The sequence below is a fragment of the Lepidochelys olivacea genome (assembly GCF_965140295.1).
Source record: "Lepidochelys olivacea isolate rLepOli2 genome assembly, chromosome: 14".
Taxonomy (NCBI): domain Eukaryota; kingdom Metazoa; phylum Chordata; order Testudines; family Cheloniidae; genus Lepidochelys; species Lepidochelys olivacea.
Window position 1 is genome coordinate 16,505,251 of NC_140424.1, and position 17,107 is coordinate 16,522,357.

Genomic DNA, 17,107 nt, shown 5'->3' on the forward strand with positions numbered 1-17,107 from the left:
CAAACGGGGACTGATTTTCAGACAGTGCCGAGTGCTCACCCGCTTGCTCTGAAAACTGGCCCCCCCAATCACTAGTCACGCCTGAAAACTCTGGCCAGGATCGTTTCTCGCTGGTTTTACAACGACAGCCAACTCAGCAAGGCATTTAAGCATGTGGCTTTGGGGATGACTCACGTGCTTAGATGGGTGCTGAAATCCTTTGCTGAGTCAGGGCCCCAGCTTTTCTCAGAAAGTCTCCCCCCTTTCCCCTGGTGCTGCTCCAGCTGGCAGTAGCAGTAGACCGTCAGGACTTTGGGCAGGGCCTGTCTTTTTGATTAGTGTTCGTACAGCACCTAGCGCAATGGGGTCCTAGGAGCGCTCATAATACAAATAAGTACCAGGCTACCTACCAGCATTGTAACCACTGTGCCATGTGACCCTGCTCAGCCTGGGGGAGCAGCAGTGAAACCCCCAGCTGACTCATACCTGCCTGCTGGGGGAAGTTACACTATCTCACTTGGCAGAAAGTTCCAGGGATCAGGAGCAGCTGGAAGGAGAATCCAGCCCAGAGTGCTGGGAGGAACAGTCTGAGCAGGGCTAGAGGACGGGGTGATGAAAACACCAGGTGCTGGTCTACGTGGCTGCTCCCGGAGCAAGAGGATACTTTCAGAGAGCTCAGTGTAGTCACGGCCTTAGGGCATGTCTACACTATGGAGACTATAGCAGCCTAGCTAGGTCGCCATGGCTAAGCTGGCACAAGCCCATAGCATAGGAGCAGCCTCCAGAGAAGGAAGGGGGGGTTTCTGTCACTGTAGGACCCCCTGCCCGAGCAACGGTAGCTATGCTGATGGAAGCATTCTTCTTCAGGCTGGAGAAAGCTTCCAAACATCACTCTCCTGCTTGCTTTGTTCTTATTTAGCTGGAGGAGGTAGAGTCAGGTGAAAGGACTGGCTGGATCCACCCATTCCCCATCTTAAGTACAATGATACCAGAGTCTTCCTCCCGCCCATCACCCCTTCCTCCCAGTGCCCAGCTTTCATTCTTTCTTCCTCCTCCTCATCATGGGGAGAAGGGAGGGAGGAAGGAGGGAGAAGATGGCCTCCCCCAGCAGGCAGGCATGGCTCAGCTGCTGCCTGGCCTCTGCTTCGTTGGTGCTAGGGTGACCAGATAGCAACTGTGAAAAATTGGGACGGGGGTGGGGGGTAATAGGCGCCTATATAAGAAAAAGTTCCAAAAAATGGGACTATCCCTATAAAAATGGAACATTTGGTCACCCTAACTGGTGCCTCCAGGCCCACTCTGACTACAGGGCCTGGTCCCTAATGTTCCAAGCATCCTGCTTGAATCAGCCCCTGCTTTGCCTGGTGGTGTATTTGTTCCAAGAATCCCCGAGGTGCCGATGAAGTGCCCAGATGCTAATTAAGTTTGGATTATAATTAGCATTTTTTCCCAGCTGTTTAAAATGGACTCCTAGAAATGCCACTGGCCTGCAGGTAGGCACAGGGACCTCTTTAATGTTACATTGCGTCCAGCACTCAGCTTCTAGTGGGAGGCCACAGGAAGGAAGAGCATGGCAACCGGAGCCCCGTCAGTGATTTGCCCTCTGCCTCTGGAGGACGGTGTGGGAAGCAGAAAGTCTTTGATTGTATTCTCTAGCACAGGCTCCCCTAGCATGTGGCACGGTCAGATGGGACCTGCTGGCTTGGGGCACGGGAGCTGCCAGAGGCCAAAAACCCAGAGGAGAGAAAACATTTCACAAGCGCCTGAGAATCGTTCCGTCGGCTGGAGCAAGCTGACGGCACTTCCTTGAGCATGCTGTTCCTTATGGAAGTGTCTGGAGTTTAACTGGGGTTGGGCCGCTCAGGGACTTGGTAACAAGATGTGGGGACTGGTCTACCTGTAAAATGTAGGTTGACATCATTAGAGCGCTCAGGGATGTGAAAAATCCACACTCCGAGTGCCATAGCTACGCTGACCCCATCCCCCCTGTGGATGCGGCAAGCTCAATGGAAGAATGCTTCTGTTGACCTAGTTACCGTTGCTTGGGGAGGAGATGTTCCTACAGCCATGCAAGCACCTTCCCACCTCTGTAGGCTGCAGCTACACAATGGAACGATGCTGGCAGAGCTACAGTGCCGTACCTATTCCACCAGTCCCTGTAGCGTAGACATGGCCTTAGCGTGGGATCCCCAGCACGGCTGCTCTTTGGCCTGTGTGAAATGAGTTGATGGGTCACCATCAGCTCCTAGTGGACAAGCATCCACATCGCAGAACCAACCCCACATCAGTCGGTCTCCGCTGAGTGACCAAGGACTGAGCAGACCGCTTGCTCATGGGTGCTTACGCGGCTGCTTTAACACTAGGTCTCTAAGAAATGTGGCCATGGTGTCTCTCCCCTGCCTTTAAAAAGTTCATGAACTTCGCTGTAATGAAGGATGCTGGAGTGGAGACAACACTCTCCCCAGCAGAGATACAGCAGAGGCATGAGCAGGGCAAGCTTGCCTCCGGCTTAGCCTGGGGAGGCCATCTCAAAGAGTAGAAGGCAGCTCCATCTTTGGGACCTATTCTGTCCTTGCTCGAGCTTGCCAGCTGTGGTAGTGATTTCTAATGTGATGCAGGCCGGGGATCAGAACTGAGACCAGCTGCTCTATTCACACAAGTAGTAATAAGGGTCATTACTCTTCAAGATGGTAACAACATTCAGTATTGGTTGGGGATGGATTGGAATCAGCAATGGAGAAGTGAAACAATCTATACTCTGGTCCCAATTCCTATCTAATCCAGGCACCTCACTGCGACCATCGCTGTGACATTGACGTGCCAGATCGTTGCTTTGATTCTCATTCTCCACCCTGCAGCGTTTCACACTCTGTTGTGGAGTTATTTTTGTGGTAGATACTTTAAACGCTAGATCACTGGCGCTCTCCTACTGCGGAGATGGGGCCGCACGAGGATCTCAGTAGGGGCATTGCTGCCCGCTGGTGAGCCTAGCAGTTCATTTACTTCTTACACATAGAAGCCAGTTTATTTCGGAGAAAGGGAGTCAGGCTGAACTTTGCACCCAGTGGTTTCTCAGTGTGAGGGTTGTGATTGAAGGGGGTGAAGGAAAATCAGCCGGCTCTCTGAAAGGGCAGACGTCCCTCCCCTGCCTCAGCCTCTCTCTGCTGATGCACACTCAGCTTGCCGGCTGTTATTCTAATCTGATCCCTGAAAGAGGAACCAGGCTGCCAGATGTATGTGTCTGTCCCGCTGGGACATCAGATATGCCCTTTGTCCCAGAGTTACTCAAGAGAAAGGGAGGCTGTCGAAATCTTGTAGTTTCCTGTGAGCATCTCTTAGATCTTGGTGTGCTGAAGTGTCCTGCTGGGGTAGTCTCTTCATATCAAGTCCTGGCATCTTTCACCGGCCCTGCCTTCTGAGGGATAGATGGGAGGGATATGCAGAGGCCTCCACAATCTGATATACCTGTAATGTCCCTCTACGGTCTGCTGCTGGGCTGGCAAAGCCCATCAATAGCCAGACCCCCATGCCAGTGACTCTGGAAGTACCTTCTAGCTGCTCGTCATGGCCACATTCTTCTCTCATGCCCTGGAAGGGCTTAGCAGAGGGATCCTGGCCACCTCCCACCTTGGCCGTTCTTCTACCAGCATGGGGGCTTTGCTGTTGCAGTTTCCCCCAGGCAAGTGCTAAGAGGCTCAGGACGCTGCGGTCTGGGTGAAAGCAAGTTCCACAAGTACGACAACAGCAAGATCAGAACACAGGCTGCCTAGGACCCTGGCCACCTCTTTTCTACCCCCACTGCCCAGCTTTCCCTTGTGGACACCTAAGAGCCAATTGTGAACAGGTCCACTCCTTCAAAACCTGTGGGGTCTCCTCCTGGGCATGTCACCAAGCTACCCCCGATTTGACACAGGTAGGCACCTCATGCTGCAGGGAGGGCTGGACTAATGGAGCCGAATGCTTGAATCGAAGCAGCAGCATTGCCAAGCCCATGCGTTCAATTAGCATGAATCAGGCCTCACAGAATCATAAGATTTTTTTAAAATGAGAAGACCGACCTGGTTTGACAAAGCCCTGGCTGGGATGATTTAGTTGGGGTTGGTCCTGCTTTGAGCAGGGGGTTGGACTAGATGAGCTCCTGAGGTCTCTTCCATCCCTAATCTTCTATGATTCTAAGTATGTGGGCTCTTTTTCTTGGCCTTCTGGTTTCTGAGCCTTTACGGTGTCGTCGCTTCACATTTCCTAGCATTTCTCCACAGCCACAGGAGCTAAACTCACTCTGTCAATGAATGTTGAGATTCTCAATCACCTGACTCCAGGAGCTGGGGCTTTATGAAGACACCAAATATCATGAGCTTTGACAGTGCTGGACCAGTGCTAATGGAACCTCATTTTCAAGAGAGGCAAAGCAAAACCACTCTGAGGAAAAAGCAAAATCAAATTTACAGGGGAAAAAGCTGGGGTCATAAATTTAGTGTATTTGACTAGCTGTAATGGAGTCCTCTTCCTATTCTGATGGGGTTATATTCCGCTCTGCGGAGGCTGCTTAGGGGCCCCAACAAAGGGGAAAGCATATTGGTCTCTGCACCTCTTCTATGCAGAAGTGTGTCTGTTCAGAACTGATAATGAGCGCCGGAGGGTGGGGCCAACCAGCTGCTTCCCAAAATCCCTTGGCACAAGCCTGGGCGGGGTAGAGGCATGGTGGGGCTGCTGTTTATGAGCCAGCCTTGGAGAGCGCTCTCTGTAACAAGGGTCACCAAGTCTCCGGCTGTGCAGAGGCAGCTGATCAAGAGGGAGTCTCCCCCCAGGACGGCACAGTTGAGGACTGGCATGTGCACGGTGGTGGGTTCTATCCTCCTCGTTCTGCCTTTGTCTGCACAGGGTACTCGCAGCACTGTCCCCCAGCCCCAGCAGCAGGCATGAATAACCGAATGCGTGCTGTCACATAGGGCACCCAGTCGCTTAGGAACGCACTCAGACATTCAGGCTTTCATTGTAGTGGCGAGAGATGCTAACTGAGCTGGTTGTCCCGTTGTGCGCTGTACAGGGGCGCCTGTTGCCTACCCCCAAAAGCTTAGTTTTTGCCTGTAAGCCCGTGACTGCACTAAGAGTGCTGCACCGGTACAGGAACACGGATGTGCTCTCCCGCCAAGGAGCCCCTATGTGGACACACACCTATGCTGACAGTGCTTCCATCCAGTAAAACCACCACCATGAGCAGAACAAGCTGGAGCAGTGGCAATTTGCCAGTATTACTGCATCTAACCAAGGGCCTTCTGCTAGCCCCGCTCTGTGGGTCAGGGATCACCCCCCCAATGCCCCGGACCCACATTGCTGTGCCAGCAGAAGTCTGTAAATTGCAAATTCGTCTCAAACCTGGGCCACACTGAAAAAGCTTTACCGACGGAGCAATGCTGGTAAAAGCCTCATGTGGATGCAGTTATTAGTATAACTTATACCAGCAATGCTTATGCCAGTGCCCTGAGCCGACACAAGCTGGATTGGTATAAGCACTTTAATAGCACTAGAGCCATGTCCGCACTGTAGAGAAGGCCCCAGAGTCAAATCTTAGCCCCAGTGACATGCACAGCAAAACTCCCTTAGGCTTCAGTGGGGCCAGGATTTCACCCACTGCGTATAAACGAAAGGCACCTCCGACACAACCCGGAGGGCAGACCACCCCAGCTCTGGCCCCGACAGGTGGGCCTGCTGCCATGAATCTGCCATAGAGGGGCTTCAGTTATTGTGCCGCAAGTGTTTTGGAGCAGAGCTGATCTCCCCCTTGAGATCATGAGCGTGCGTTGTACGGGAATCCCACGCCTGGGAGCGTCACCGTCTGTCAAGCCACTTGCACAAGTTTGTCCCAAACCGGAACGCAGTCGCTGCCGTGTCTCGCTAAGGAGACGCGGTGAGAAAGGGCTCAGGGGTGAGGAGATGAGAGAGAAATTGTAAATCTGTATTAGACACCCACCCCATCGACACGGCGTCAACTAGCGCCGGCCTTGTCGGGGGGGGGGGGGGAGAGGCCTTCTACCCCTAATGCTGGAACGCCAGGGCTGCCCAGGCCTGCTTTAAACGCTCTTTCCCCTGGCTGACACTGTGTCCAGAGTGCAGACAGGTCTGTAAGGTTGCGGGATTTGTTTGTACAGAACCATGCCTGAGTTCCCCAGCTGTGCAACTGGGCTGCTTCCTTGGTGACTAGTTTTCACAGAACATGACCAAGCAAATATTTCTGGCAATAACAGCCTTCTCTCTCTCTGGTGGGGTCAGGAAATCTGAGCTTGAGTCAGAACTATGAGCCACGTGTCCCTATCCTACAGCGCTTGCTGTGGAGAATGGCTTTCTGGGAGGGGAGAGGAGGGCTTAGTGGTTAAGGCAGCGACTGAGACTCAGGAGATCTAGATTCAACCCACAGCTCTGCCACAGACTCCTTGTGTGCCTTGGGGCAAGTCAGTTAGGCTGAGACTTTTTCCAAAGCCACCCAAGGGATTTAGACACACTATTCCTATTAACTTCAGAAAGTGGAGTGTCTAAATCCCCAGGAGCTCTGAACAACTCTGCCTTGATCTCTCAGTCTCATCTCCCCATCTGTAAAATGGGGATATAAGTACCTAGCTATACAGATCGACACTGCCATTTCTACCATGTTCAGAGACGCAGGGCCAATATGGCCGGTTTCCCTACCCCGCACTCGGGCCATGGTTAGTAGATAGTTGGGGTTTGTAGGGTAGATGGGGCCCCGCCCATACACTAACCATGTTTAAGGAAAGCAAACTCAATAGGAGAGTCATCCCAGCTCCAGTGAATTCACTCTGAAATGTGACCTGTTTGCAGAAGCTTCCTGGCTGTCTCTGTCCATCTCCAAGCTCAGTTGTCAAATGCTTGGTTTCCTTTGTTTAGTTATTCACTGGTATTTACAGCATCTTGTTCATCTAGGTTAAATGCAAATGTCAGGTGCTTAATGGAAGGTGTTACCTTGTTGCTCTCTTTCCTTTGAGTTTCTCCCCTTGGGGTGGAGGAGATTTCACAGATCCTATCACAGCCTCCTGAGCAGCTTATCAGGGGAGAGAAGGGGGCCAAGACATGCCAGTTCATGCTGCTTTTCACTTTATCACCCTAAACTGTCTTGAATTTGCTGGCTTCCAAGTTTAGCCACGCTACACCATCAGCAGCAGCTCCCCTGACCTCCCCCTGCCCCAACTTCTCTGGACTCCCAGAGATAAATGCATTGTCGCAGCTTTGTAAACTAGATCCTAGAGCTGGACCCCTGGGGACCCGATGAGCCCCTCCCCCAGGATTCAGTGGGTCCATGGGAGTTATTCCTGTGCTGGAGGGGAGAATGCAGAGCAGAGAGGAGGGAAGTGCCTGCCTGGAGGAGGAAGAGGATAACCTCTGTGTAATGAACAGCTTAGCTCCACAGCCATAGGACTTTCAAACATGCTTATGCAGGGCTTAGTGTGGTGGTGGCATGGGGCTGGGGCATAGCTGGCCTAGCTAGTGTGGCTAGGTTAAAAACCACATTCCAGCTTTGTTCACCCTTTTGGCTTAAAGCACCCTGTATCCCCAGCTGGCCTATCCATGCTGGCCAGCCCCAGCTGTGCTTCAGCCTGGCCCATCAGCACTGACCATTCTCATAGGTTAAACCACCTTCCCCTCCTCCAGGGTGCACTGATCTGAAGCCGCTCCACAGACTAGGGTTAGGATCTCCCAGCACTTGATCTATTCTGCGGCTTGAATCACTCAAGTCTCTGCTGGACTTTATGGCCCTCTGCGAAGGCCTGAGCCTGCAGCCAGAGATGGTACAGGGCAGCAGTGATGGAGTCATGGGGGGAAAACGAGGGTGTTGCGTTAGTTAACAGTAGATTGGTCCTGCAGGGCTTAAACTGGAGCCTGAAGGCTGCCCATCCAGCCTCCACACCATACAACACTCAGCCCAGACCTGCACAGCAACAAGGACTGGAGGAGAGAGCAGGAAATTAAAGGCAGGACACGGTTTGCCACTGACTTACTGTGTGACCTTCAGCAAGATCACTGAGGGCCTGATTTTCAGAGGAACTGAACATAAGAATGGCCATACTGGGTCAGACCAATGGTCCATCTAGCCCAGTAGCCTGTCTTCCAGCAGTGGCCAGTGCCAGGTGCCTGGAGAGAACGAATAGAACAGGGCAATCATCAAGTGAACCATCCCCTGTCATCCACTCCCAGCTTCTGGCAATCAGACACCCAGAGCATGGGATTGCAGCCCTGCCCATCCTGGCCAATAGCCATTGATGGACCTATCCTCCATGAACTTATCTAGTACTTTTTTGAACCCCATTCCAGTTTTTGCCTTCACAACATCCTCTGGCAAGGAGTTCCACAGGTTGACTGTGCGTTGTGTGAAGAAATACTTCCTTGTGTTTGTTTTAAACTTGCTGCCTATTAATTTCATTGGGTGACTCCCTAGTACTTGTGTTATGTGAAGGGGTAAATAACACTTCCTTATTTACTTTCTCCACACTAGTCAAGATTTTATAGACCTCTATCATATCCCCCCCGCCCGCCCCCGAGTCATCTCTTTTCCAAGCTGAAAAGTTCCAGTCTTTAATTGCTCCTTATCTGGGAGCTGTTCCAGACCCCCTAGTCATTTGTGGCCCTTCTCTGTACCTTGTCCAATTCTAGGATATCTTTTTGGAGATGGGGCAACCAGAACTGCACACCGGAGTCAAGGTGTGGGCGTACTGAACCCTCTCCATTCCCAGTGAAGCCACTTGAAGTTGTTCAGCACTGCTGAAAACCAGCCCCTTCCCCTCTTGGCCTATTTCCCCCTCTACCAAAGTGAGAGCAATACTTTTCCCCCCCTTTGGGTACCCCCAATAAGTGCCAGAGGCCAAGCAGATGCAGCATTGGCCTGGGAGTCAAGAGGCCTGGGTTCTAGTCCCAGCTCTGCCATGGCCTGCTGGGTGACCATGGGTAAGTCACTTGGCCTTCCTGTGCCTCAGTTGCCCATGTGTGCAATGGGGATGATGATACTTAACTCCTTTGTAAAGCACTGTATGATCTGCAGATGAACAGTGCTAAGAGCTCGGTGTAATAGCATCTACATCGAACACATCACCGGCCACCGACAGTACCAGGAGGTGTGAGCCAGAATGACATCAACTATGAGAAAGGGACCGAGAGACTATTTCCATTGGACCATATGAACTGGAACCATAAACTCACTGAACATTAAATCTCACCAAATGAGGGGTAAATCCATCCCCATCATCGTATCCGCTCATTATACTCCACACCTGAACATAGCCATTATATGAACAACATACCCTCATATCTCAATGTCTGTACTTTGACCCATTAACCTTTTATCCCCAATTGGGGATATTGCCGATTATGTATTCCTTACGCCACCTGATCCTAAACCGAACTTTGCACCCCTTGATAATCTGTACCTTATTCCCTGATAACCAGAAACTTCTACGCTTAAACTCTTTACCATTTTTTTTTATTTTAACATCATCTTAATAAAAATTATTAAATCACTCTGCCCTTCTGTGCCACCTTGCACCGCAGGAGCCCAGAGCTGCTCACTATCATCAGCGAATTCTGCCTCACCCCTGCCCTGGGAGGTGGTTTTGTTTCCGACAGGCAGCGTGGCTGGCGCTGTGGAAGATACCAAATGAGACAGCCCTATCCCCAAAGGGTGTTTCTCTTATTATCTGGCCCCATACACGCACAGCATGGTGCTTTTCAGGCAAAGGACGACAGGTCTGGGCCCTGCAGAGCTCACGAGCGAAGCTGCAAAGACCAGGTCTGCCAATGCCTCGATTGTTCCCTTTATACAGATGAAGACCCTGAGGCCCAGAGGATTTAGTGGCCTGATTTCTAAGAAGAAAAGGAGAGCATTTATAGTTCCCCTTGGCTCCAAGGGCAGCTGTTGCTGCTCAGAACCTCTGCCAGCCAAGCTGGAAGTGACTCACCCAAGATCCCAGAGTTTGTGGGAGAGTGGGAATAGCATCCTGTTGCTAGTGACTTCAGTGGGGCCAGGATTTCACCCCACTAGTCCTGACTCCTAACTGGAGGCCTTAAGTACAGGACCATCCTTCCTCCTTACTAACCATCATCATAGAATTATAGAATATCAGAGTTGGAAGAGACCTCTGGAGGTCATCTAGTCCAACCCCCTGCCCAGAGCAGGACCAATCCCAACTAAATGATCCCAGCCAGGGCTTTGTCAAGCCTGACCTTAAAAACTTCTAAGGAAGGGGATTCAACCACCTCCGTAGGTAACGCATTCCAGTGTTTCACCACTCTCCTAGTGAAAAAGTTTTTCCTAATATCCAACCTAAATCTCTCCCACTGCAACTGGAGACCATTACTCCTTGTCCTGTCATCTGCTATCACTGGGAATAGTCTAGATCCATCCTCTTTGGATCCACCTTTCAGGTAGTTAAAAGCAGCTATCAAATCCCCCCTCATTCTTCTCTTCTGTAGACTAAACAATCCCAGTTCCCTCAGCCTCTCCTCATAAGTCATGTGTTCCAGACCCCTAATCATTTTTGTTGCCCTTCGCTGGACTCTCTCCAATGTCTCCACATCTTTCTTGTAGTGTGGGACCCAAAACTGGACACAGTACTCCAGATGAGGCCTCACCAATGTTGAATAGAGGGGAATGATCACGTCCCTCGATCTGCTGGCAATGCCCCTACTTATACACCCCAAAATGCCATTGGCCTTCTTGACAACAAGGGCACACTTGTTGACTCATATCTAGCTTCTCGTCCACTGTCACCCCTAGGTCCTTCTCTGCAGAACTGCTGCCGAGGCATTCGGTCCCTAGTCTGTAGCGGTGCATTGGATTCTTCCGTCCTAAGTGCAGGACTCTGCACTTGTCCTTGTTGAACCCCATCAGATTTCTTTTGGCCCAATCCTCCAATTTGTCTAGGATTTGCATCAAATTAGTGCAAGTCCCCCAGCTTCCTTGTACCCTTCCTGGAGTTGTGTAATGTCCCCAACACACTCACAGCCTCTCCTCTTCCATCCTCCTTCCCCTGCAGCACCCCTCCCTGGGGATCGACCGCGCGAGGGCAGAGTGGCTGCAGGTTAACGTGCGAGACTTCTCCAAAACTGCTGTGGGAGAGGAATTCAGGGGAGGATTTCATTCCTTGCCAGGGTAGCTGAAAGTTTCCTTTGGAGGCAGATGCATTCAAAGGCAGAAAACGACAGCCTGGCTCGTCTTAATTGTTAACATTGCCTGCTATTTCTGAACCGTGTACATGTCTCATGCTCTCTAATTCACACACAGAAAGCCTGTCTGAGGTACAGCTCAAACAGGGCTAGCAGCCAACGGCTTGGAAACTTGGTCGACAGCATGCACATTTAACTGGGCATGACCACCCTTTTCCACAATGCTGTGGTTAGTGGCACGGATTCCGCATTCAAGAGAGGACAGGGGCTTATGTTTTGTAAATTGCCAGCCAAAGGCTTGTGCCAGATTACATGGCAGGTGGGCAATGGCTCTACTCTAGGTTGGTTTGTCAGTCTGTTAGGAGAGACACTGTTTATATCCGTAGCCGGAACAGGCAGTGGAGAGCGATGATTACCACCCCTGGTATGGATGGGGCCAGGAGGAGCTGGAGAGTTCTGGGGGTCAGCAGTGCATCCACTGTCCTGGTGGCCTTTGACCAGGACAAGCCACAAGCCTGAATTACACTCATGTCCTTGCGTAAACTCTCACCTGTGATAGCAACAGCAGGAGCGTTAGAGAACCGGGCTTGGGAACTCTTAACCCCACATAGTATTTAGGCCTGCTCCCTACAGGTCGAGGACAGAAGGTGGCAAAACCACCCCAGTTCTGTTTACTCTAGCACTCCCTTTGTTTCCATCAGTCATGCCCAGGTGTGAAATATCCCAAACAATGCTTTTGTTTAGAGGCAGCCACAGAGGCTGCATTTGGTCTGTTCATTCATCCATCTCTGGCAGCCTACTCTGTACAAACATTCCCAGTCTCTGGTGAAACACGACTGTGGCCCATCTGTGTTATAACTGTGTTTAAGCTCTGGCAGAGACCTAGATATCACCTAGGGCCGAAACGTGGCTTCTCCACCTGAGTCTCTTTTCCTGTCCACCCCGTGTTCACCCTGCCATGTTCTAACACCTTTTTCTTGCCCAGATTTCACAGACACATTTCAAGTGTCATTTATGTTTAGTAAGGGCTTTACAAGCCCTCCAGACCACAGTGACAGGGTGGCTGTCTCCTGACCTGCTTACGACGCTGTTGCAATCTGTAATGAGGACAGCACCTGAAGTGTGGGCCTTATGAGACAGTAATGCGCTGAGAGACCCCAGGTAAAGTCACGCCAATCCTACTCACTGAGCTTAGTTAGTGCCACGTTTAAGGTCCGACTCCATGCTGAAACAGTGTGGTGAGCAGGACAGATGACAATGGTCCGATACAATTGCATCTCCTCACTCAGGTGTAATTACAGTGTAGGTGGGGCCTTAGCTCATGGAACTGAAGCATGAGAGACTAATAACTGATAACTACGAGGTGAACGATAAGCATCTGCCATGGGTCCCTCTCTCTCCAGACCTATTCCATTGGGAACAAGACTGGGAAATTGCTGGGGATGCATACAAATGGCAGCTTTCATCGCTGCTCTCTTCCCTATGGCTACTGAGCTCACTAGGCCCAGAGCGGCCCCCAGCAAGCTTTAAGAAAACAAAAGCCTTCTCACTCTCCCGCCTTCCTTCCTCTTCTGCTTGCCAAGTGGGCAGCAGGTGGGAGCTGTTCCTGGCCACAGGCCGAGGGGAGGGAAGAAGAACTTGGGTGTCTAGTGCTGACCTGGCTGCAGCTTTTGATTTGCAACCTGTCTCCTGAGCCCCAGGGAACACAAGGAGTTGTGAACATTGGTCTAGTGTCCAATTGTGGCTCTTGCAGGATGTGCAGAAAAGTGTGTGTGTGAGAGAGAGAGAGAGTGAACGCATAGTAGGAAGGCCGCATTCAGCAGCTCCAGGGTTTTAGGAGTGTTTTCTTCTCTGGCCATGGCAACGCATGCTGCTCACCTGGAAGAGGGGAACTGCAGGGGATCAAAGACAACCCTAAAATGCCTGCAGCATCACGGAGATGGCTCAGCCAGCATTGCACATTACTTCCCTCTGCCTAGCATCACTCCAGGTTGGGGGAAGAGGACAGTGCTGCTCTCAGTCCTACCACTGATAAAATAGCTGGGCACACCCTCGCTCTGTAACTCCAACCAAAGGGAACGAGCTGGGGTTCTGAAATGGGGAAGGCAGAGTTGCTGGTGTAAGGGAGGACTTTTCACAGCCAAGGGTGGTCACCCAGGGATCTGTGTGGGAAGGCTGTCTTCCAGGCCACCCTTTTGCGTCCATATGAAATCAAATAAATCAAAAACGCAACAAGGGACCCTATTCTCCCTGGCCCTCAGTGACCATGGTAACTCTGCTGCTGAGCCTTGTCTACACTAGAGCAGGCGTGATCTGGTCCACTGCTTTGGGCCTCTGCCATACTTGTAAGATGCTCTCACCCACAAGAGCTTTTAATAGTTCAGACACTCCACCTGCCGGTACAAGTGCACTAGTCCCCAGCCGGTCTCCTAACTCTGCCAGCCTGCACCCCTCGCCTAGAGGAGCAAAGCCGGCATCGTGGCTGCACCAGTTCAACCAATGCCCCTAGCACTGTCCCCCAGCCGTGCTGCCCACCAATCGCTGACTGCTCAGAGCACCGTCTATCAAACCACTTCCTCGCAGGCCCCAGAGCGGCTCCAGTGATACTCAGCTGGTCCCTGCCATGCCCTGCACCCCTCCCCCCGCTTCGCAAAGACACAGGAACTCCATCCCAAATCAAGTTTCATTCAGACTTGTTTTCTTTACACAATAAAAACTTTTACCAGCAGTTTCACAGTGTCTGATGCGTGGCTCCTCACCTCCGGCAGTCCCCACGCAGCACAGACAGGTTAGCGAGGGCGCCCATCACATGGCACCTAAACACCCCCCCACAAGCCATCAATGTTCTGACCATGCCACTGGCTGGGGCTAGTGCTGTGGGGAGGTGGCTACCTTTCCCAAGCTCCTGCGAGGTATGGGACGTTCACAGTAACATACACACCTCAATTAGTCCCAGCCCTCCCCCCACCTGCCCCACAACCATTACCCTCAATCCACCACGATGGTAAATCCCCGTTTGTGACTCACCTGCCCATGGCCCAGAGGTTCTGACCCTGGGGGATGAGCTGTACGTGCTCCACTGCATAAGCCTAGGGATGGGGAGCCAGCTGGGCTCTGTGGAGGGATCTCTTCCCTCTGGGGATGGGCCTAGACTCCATCTGCCTCAGCGTCCTACAGGGAGATAAGAGAAGGAAACCAGCCAGCAGAAAACAAATAACCCCCCCAAGCAGAGCCCAGCCAGCCAACTCTCCCAGCAGTAACACAAGCCCCTCCCTCCTCATTTTGTTTGACTAGATTTGAACCACCTGGCACTGACTGGCTGGCTCAGGACTGCATGGGGGCTGACTGCCCCCCTACGCCGGCTGAGGAGGGACTGGGGCCAGCCGTGAGGGAGGAGAAAAGGCTTTGCTGGGGGTCTGTGGAACTGGGTGTCAGGTCAGAGCAGCCTTTCAGCTGCCAGTACCAAGCAGCCAGCTTGTTAGTCGGGCTGAGGTGCTAGGGCATGGGGCTCCCCCCCAGGCTGGGGACAGCTGTGTTAGGTTCCTGAAAACTCAGGGTGAGGAAGCTTCCTCAGGTCCCATCCGGCCCATTCCCAGCCTGGCCAGGGGAGCTGTGCCGGGTTCGGCCAACGCAGCAAGCTCAGGAGAGGCACCGCCGATGCTGAGTCTCTCCTCTCTCGTCTCTGTTCAGGGGTGACGTGGGGGCTCTTGCCGCGGCCCTGCCACATCCTGGTGCTGCTGAACCCCCAGAGCGGAACAGGGCACGCGCTGCAGCTGTTCCACTCCCTAGTGCAGCCGATGCTGGCTGAGGCCGATGTAGCCTTCACCCTCTTTGTGACCGGTAAGTCTGCTCCCGCTGCAGGGCCCAGCGAGTTCTGCCTCGCCCAGGCTGCCTCCTAGGGGCCCCTCGCTGCCAGGCTTAGGGGAAGGCATTTCGCTGGGTAGGGGACTGCTGTCTGGCTGAGCTCTCCCTGCATGGCTGGCTGTGCAGCCTGGGATAGTAGCTGATAGCCCTTCATTTCTACCTCTCTGCCCACCATGGCTGCCAGGTAACATTAGGAACTCTCCAGCTGGGAGCCTCTCAACCAGTCCTGCCTTGTCATATGCAAATAAAGTGCAACTCATTTAAATTTGACCAATGGATGCATAGTATTCAAATGGACAGAAGGGGGCAAGAAGCAGGAGAAGGGGGCACCTTCCCCTCTGGCTTTGCAATCCCACCTTGCGGCAAGGAGAACGGAAGGGTGGCAGCGGAAGGAGGCGAGCTGGGCAGGGGGAGCTGCTGGGAGTGTCCTTCTCCCATGCACCCGTGAAGCCTTCCTGGGGGCCTACAGGGAACCACCGCTTAGGAGCAATGGTTTGTGTGCCCTTGGCCATGAGAACTCCTTCTCTTGTCTTGGTGGGTCTCTCTCCTGCTCCTGGGCCGGGCTAGGCTCTTGCCAACTGGATCCGATTCTGGGAGCCTGGGTTGGGAAGCCCAAGGGACATCCTGTGGCTTATTCCTCTCGCACCCAGGAAGGCTGGGCCCTCCTGTCTGCAAGGGTTGTGCAGGGAGAGGCAACCATGGCGATTCCTGGCAGCCCATGCTTACGTGAGGCCATGCCACCCCCACTGCCAGCAGCTCTGTATTTCTCTCCCCAGAGAGGCCGAATCATGCCCGTGAGCTGGTGCGGGCTGGAGACTTATCCCAGTGGGATGCTGTGGCTGTCCTGGCTGGGGATGGCCTGCTTTATGAGGTGAGGAGACAGCCAGGAAGCCAGGCAGCTGTTTTGCTGGCAACTAGGAGACGAGCCAGTCCCTCAGGCCTGGCCTTCCTTTACACTGTGGCAGTTGGGCAAAGGGAGTGTGGGTGTCTCCAGCCACTGCCCCCCTGCAGAGGCTGGGGGTGCAGAGCTTGGTGCTGCGCCTCCCCAGAGTTTGAAGTGGGAGCATAGGTGGAGAAGAGAGAGCCGGGCATGGGTGGCGGCTCAGATCCCAACGGGGGTGAGTCTCTGGGCAGCAGCCTGCATCCCAAACAGCACAGGCAGCCCTGGGAGCTCCAGGCCTGGAATGGGGCGGGGAAGTAGGTCAGGACTGAAGCGGCGGCAGAGCTGGGGGGCGGGAGGGAAGGATAGGCCTGGAAGAAGAGGGAGCTGCAGGTCATGGGGCGAGGTGTGTGCGCATGTGGGGCACATGGCTGGAGCAGCAGGTGGCGTGGCAGGGCAGGACGGAGGAGCAGCAGCGGGATGTGGGCTGGATGGTCGCTGGGCCTGGCTGGGGCACGCTCTCACGCGGCCCTCCCCGACACTGTCAAAGGCTAAGAAGGAGAAAAGACACCAGGGACAAATAGCTCCTGGGTCTGCTGCTTGTGCCCTGGAGCCAAGCTGGGCAGCTTCCAGAAGCACCAAAGGAGAGGAGGTGGCACCCAAAACCTCCTCAGGCTTCCCTGGCCTGTGTGTGTGTGGGGGGGGTGGGGTGGGGGTGGGGCATGAGCAGCCAGAGCAGGGGGCTGCATTGCCCCCCCCCCCCCGAGCAGAGACCTTGGGACCGTACTGGCTCCCTCTGATCCATTCCCTTCCCCTAGAGCAGCCAGGGAAAGGATGGGGCTGCGCTCTCTGGGAAGCTGCCAGCTGTGTGGCTCTGTCCCTGCAGGTGGTGAACGGCCTGATGGAGCGTGAGGACTGGCAGGCCGCCATCAAGAAGCCTCTCTGCACCCTGCCTGGGGGCTCTGGGAATGCCCTGTCCGCTTCCATCAACCACTACGCCGGGTAAGGGCTTCTCAGCCACAGAGAGCACAGAGGGTTCAGCCAGCCGCCGGCCCAGGACCTGCTCACTGAGCTGTCACCACTGGCTCCTTGGGGAAGGGGCACACAGTGGAGAGGTGGAGCAGGCCCCTGGCAGGGAAGCCCGCTGACAGAGGGGCACTGACTGGCTTGCCAGGGGCAGTCAGGTTCACCCGAGACCTTGTAAACCACCTTACACCA

At 53.4% G+C, this 17,107-nt stretch overlaps 1 protein-coding gene and 1 long non-coding RNA gene across 2 annotated transcripts in view; one reads left to right on the forward strand and one right to left on the reverse strand.

Moving 5' to 3' along the window:
- LOC311530417 overlaps positions 1-14,829 on the reverse strand; it is a 31,458-nt gene extending 16,629 nt beyond the window's left edge. Inside the window, exon 1 of the long non-coding RNA XR_014713989.1 lies at positions 14,173-14,829. This is a non-coding gene — a long non-coding RNA (uncharacterized lncRNA). The remainder of the gene's footprint in view (positions 1-14,172) is intronic.
- The window catches only part of SPHK1 (sphingosine kinase 1), a 30,934-nt gene that overhangs the window by 8,371 nt on the left and 5,456 nt on the right, over positions 1-17,107 (forward strand). Inside the window, exons 2-4 of the mRNA XM_084646989.1 lie at positions 14,836-14,985; positions 15,786-15,880; positions 16,776-16,891. Of these exons, the coding sequence (XP_084503115.1) occupies positions 14,836-14,985; positions 15,786-15,880; positions 16,776-16,891 (361 nt within the window). The remainder of the gene's footprint in view (positions 1-14,835; positions 14,986-15,785; positions 15,881-16,775; positions 16,892-17,107) is intronic.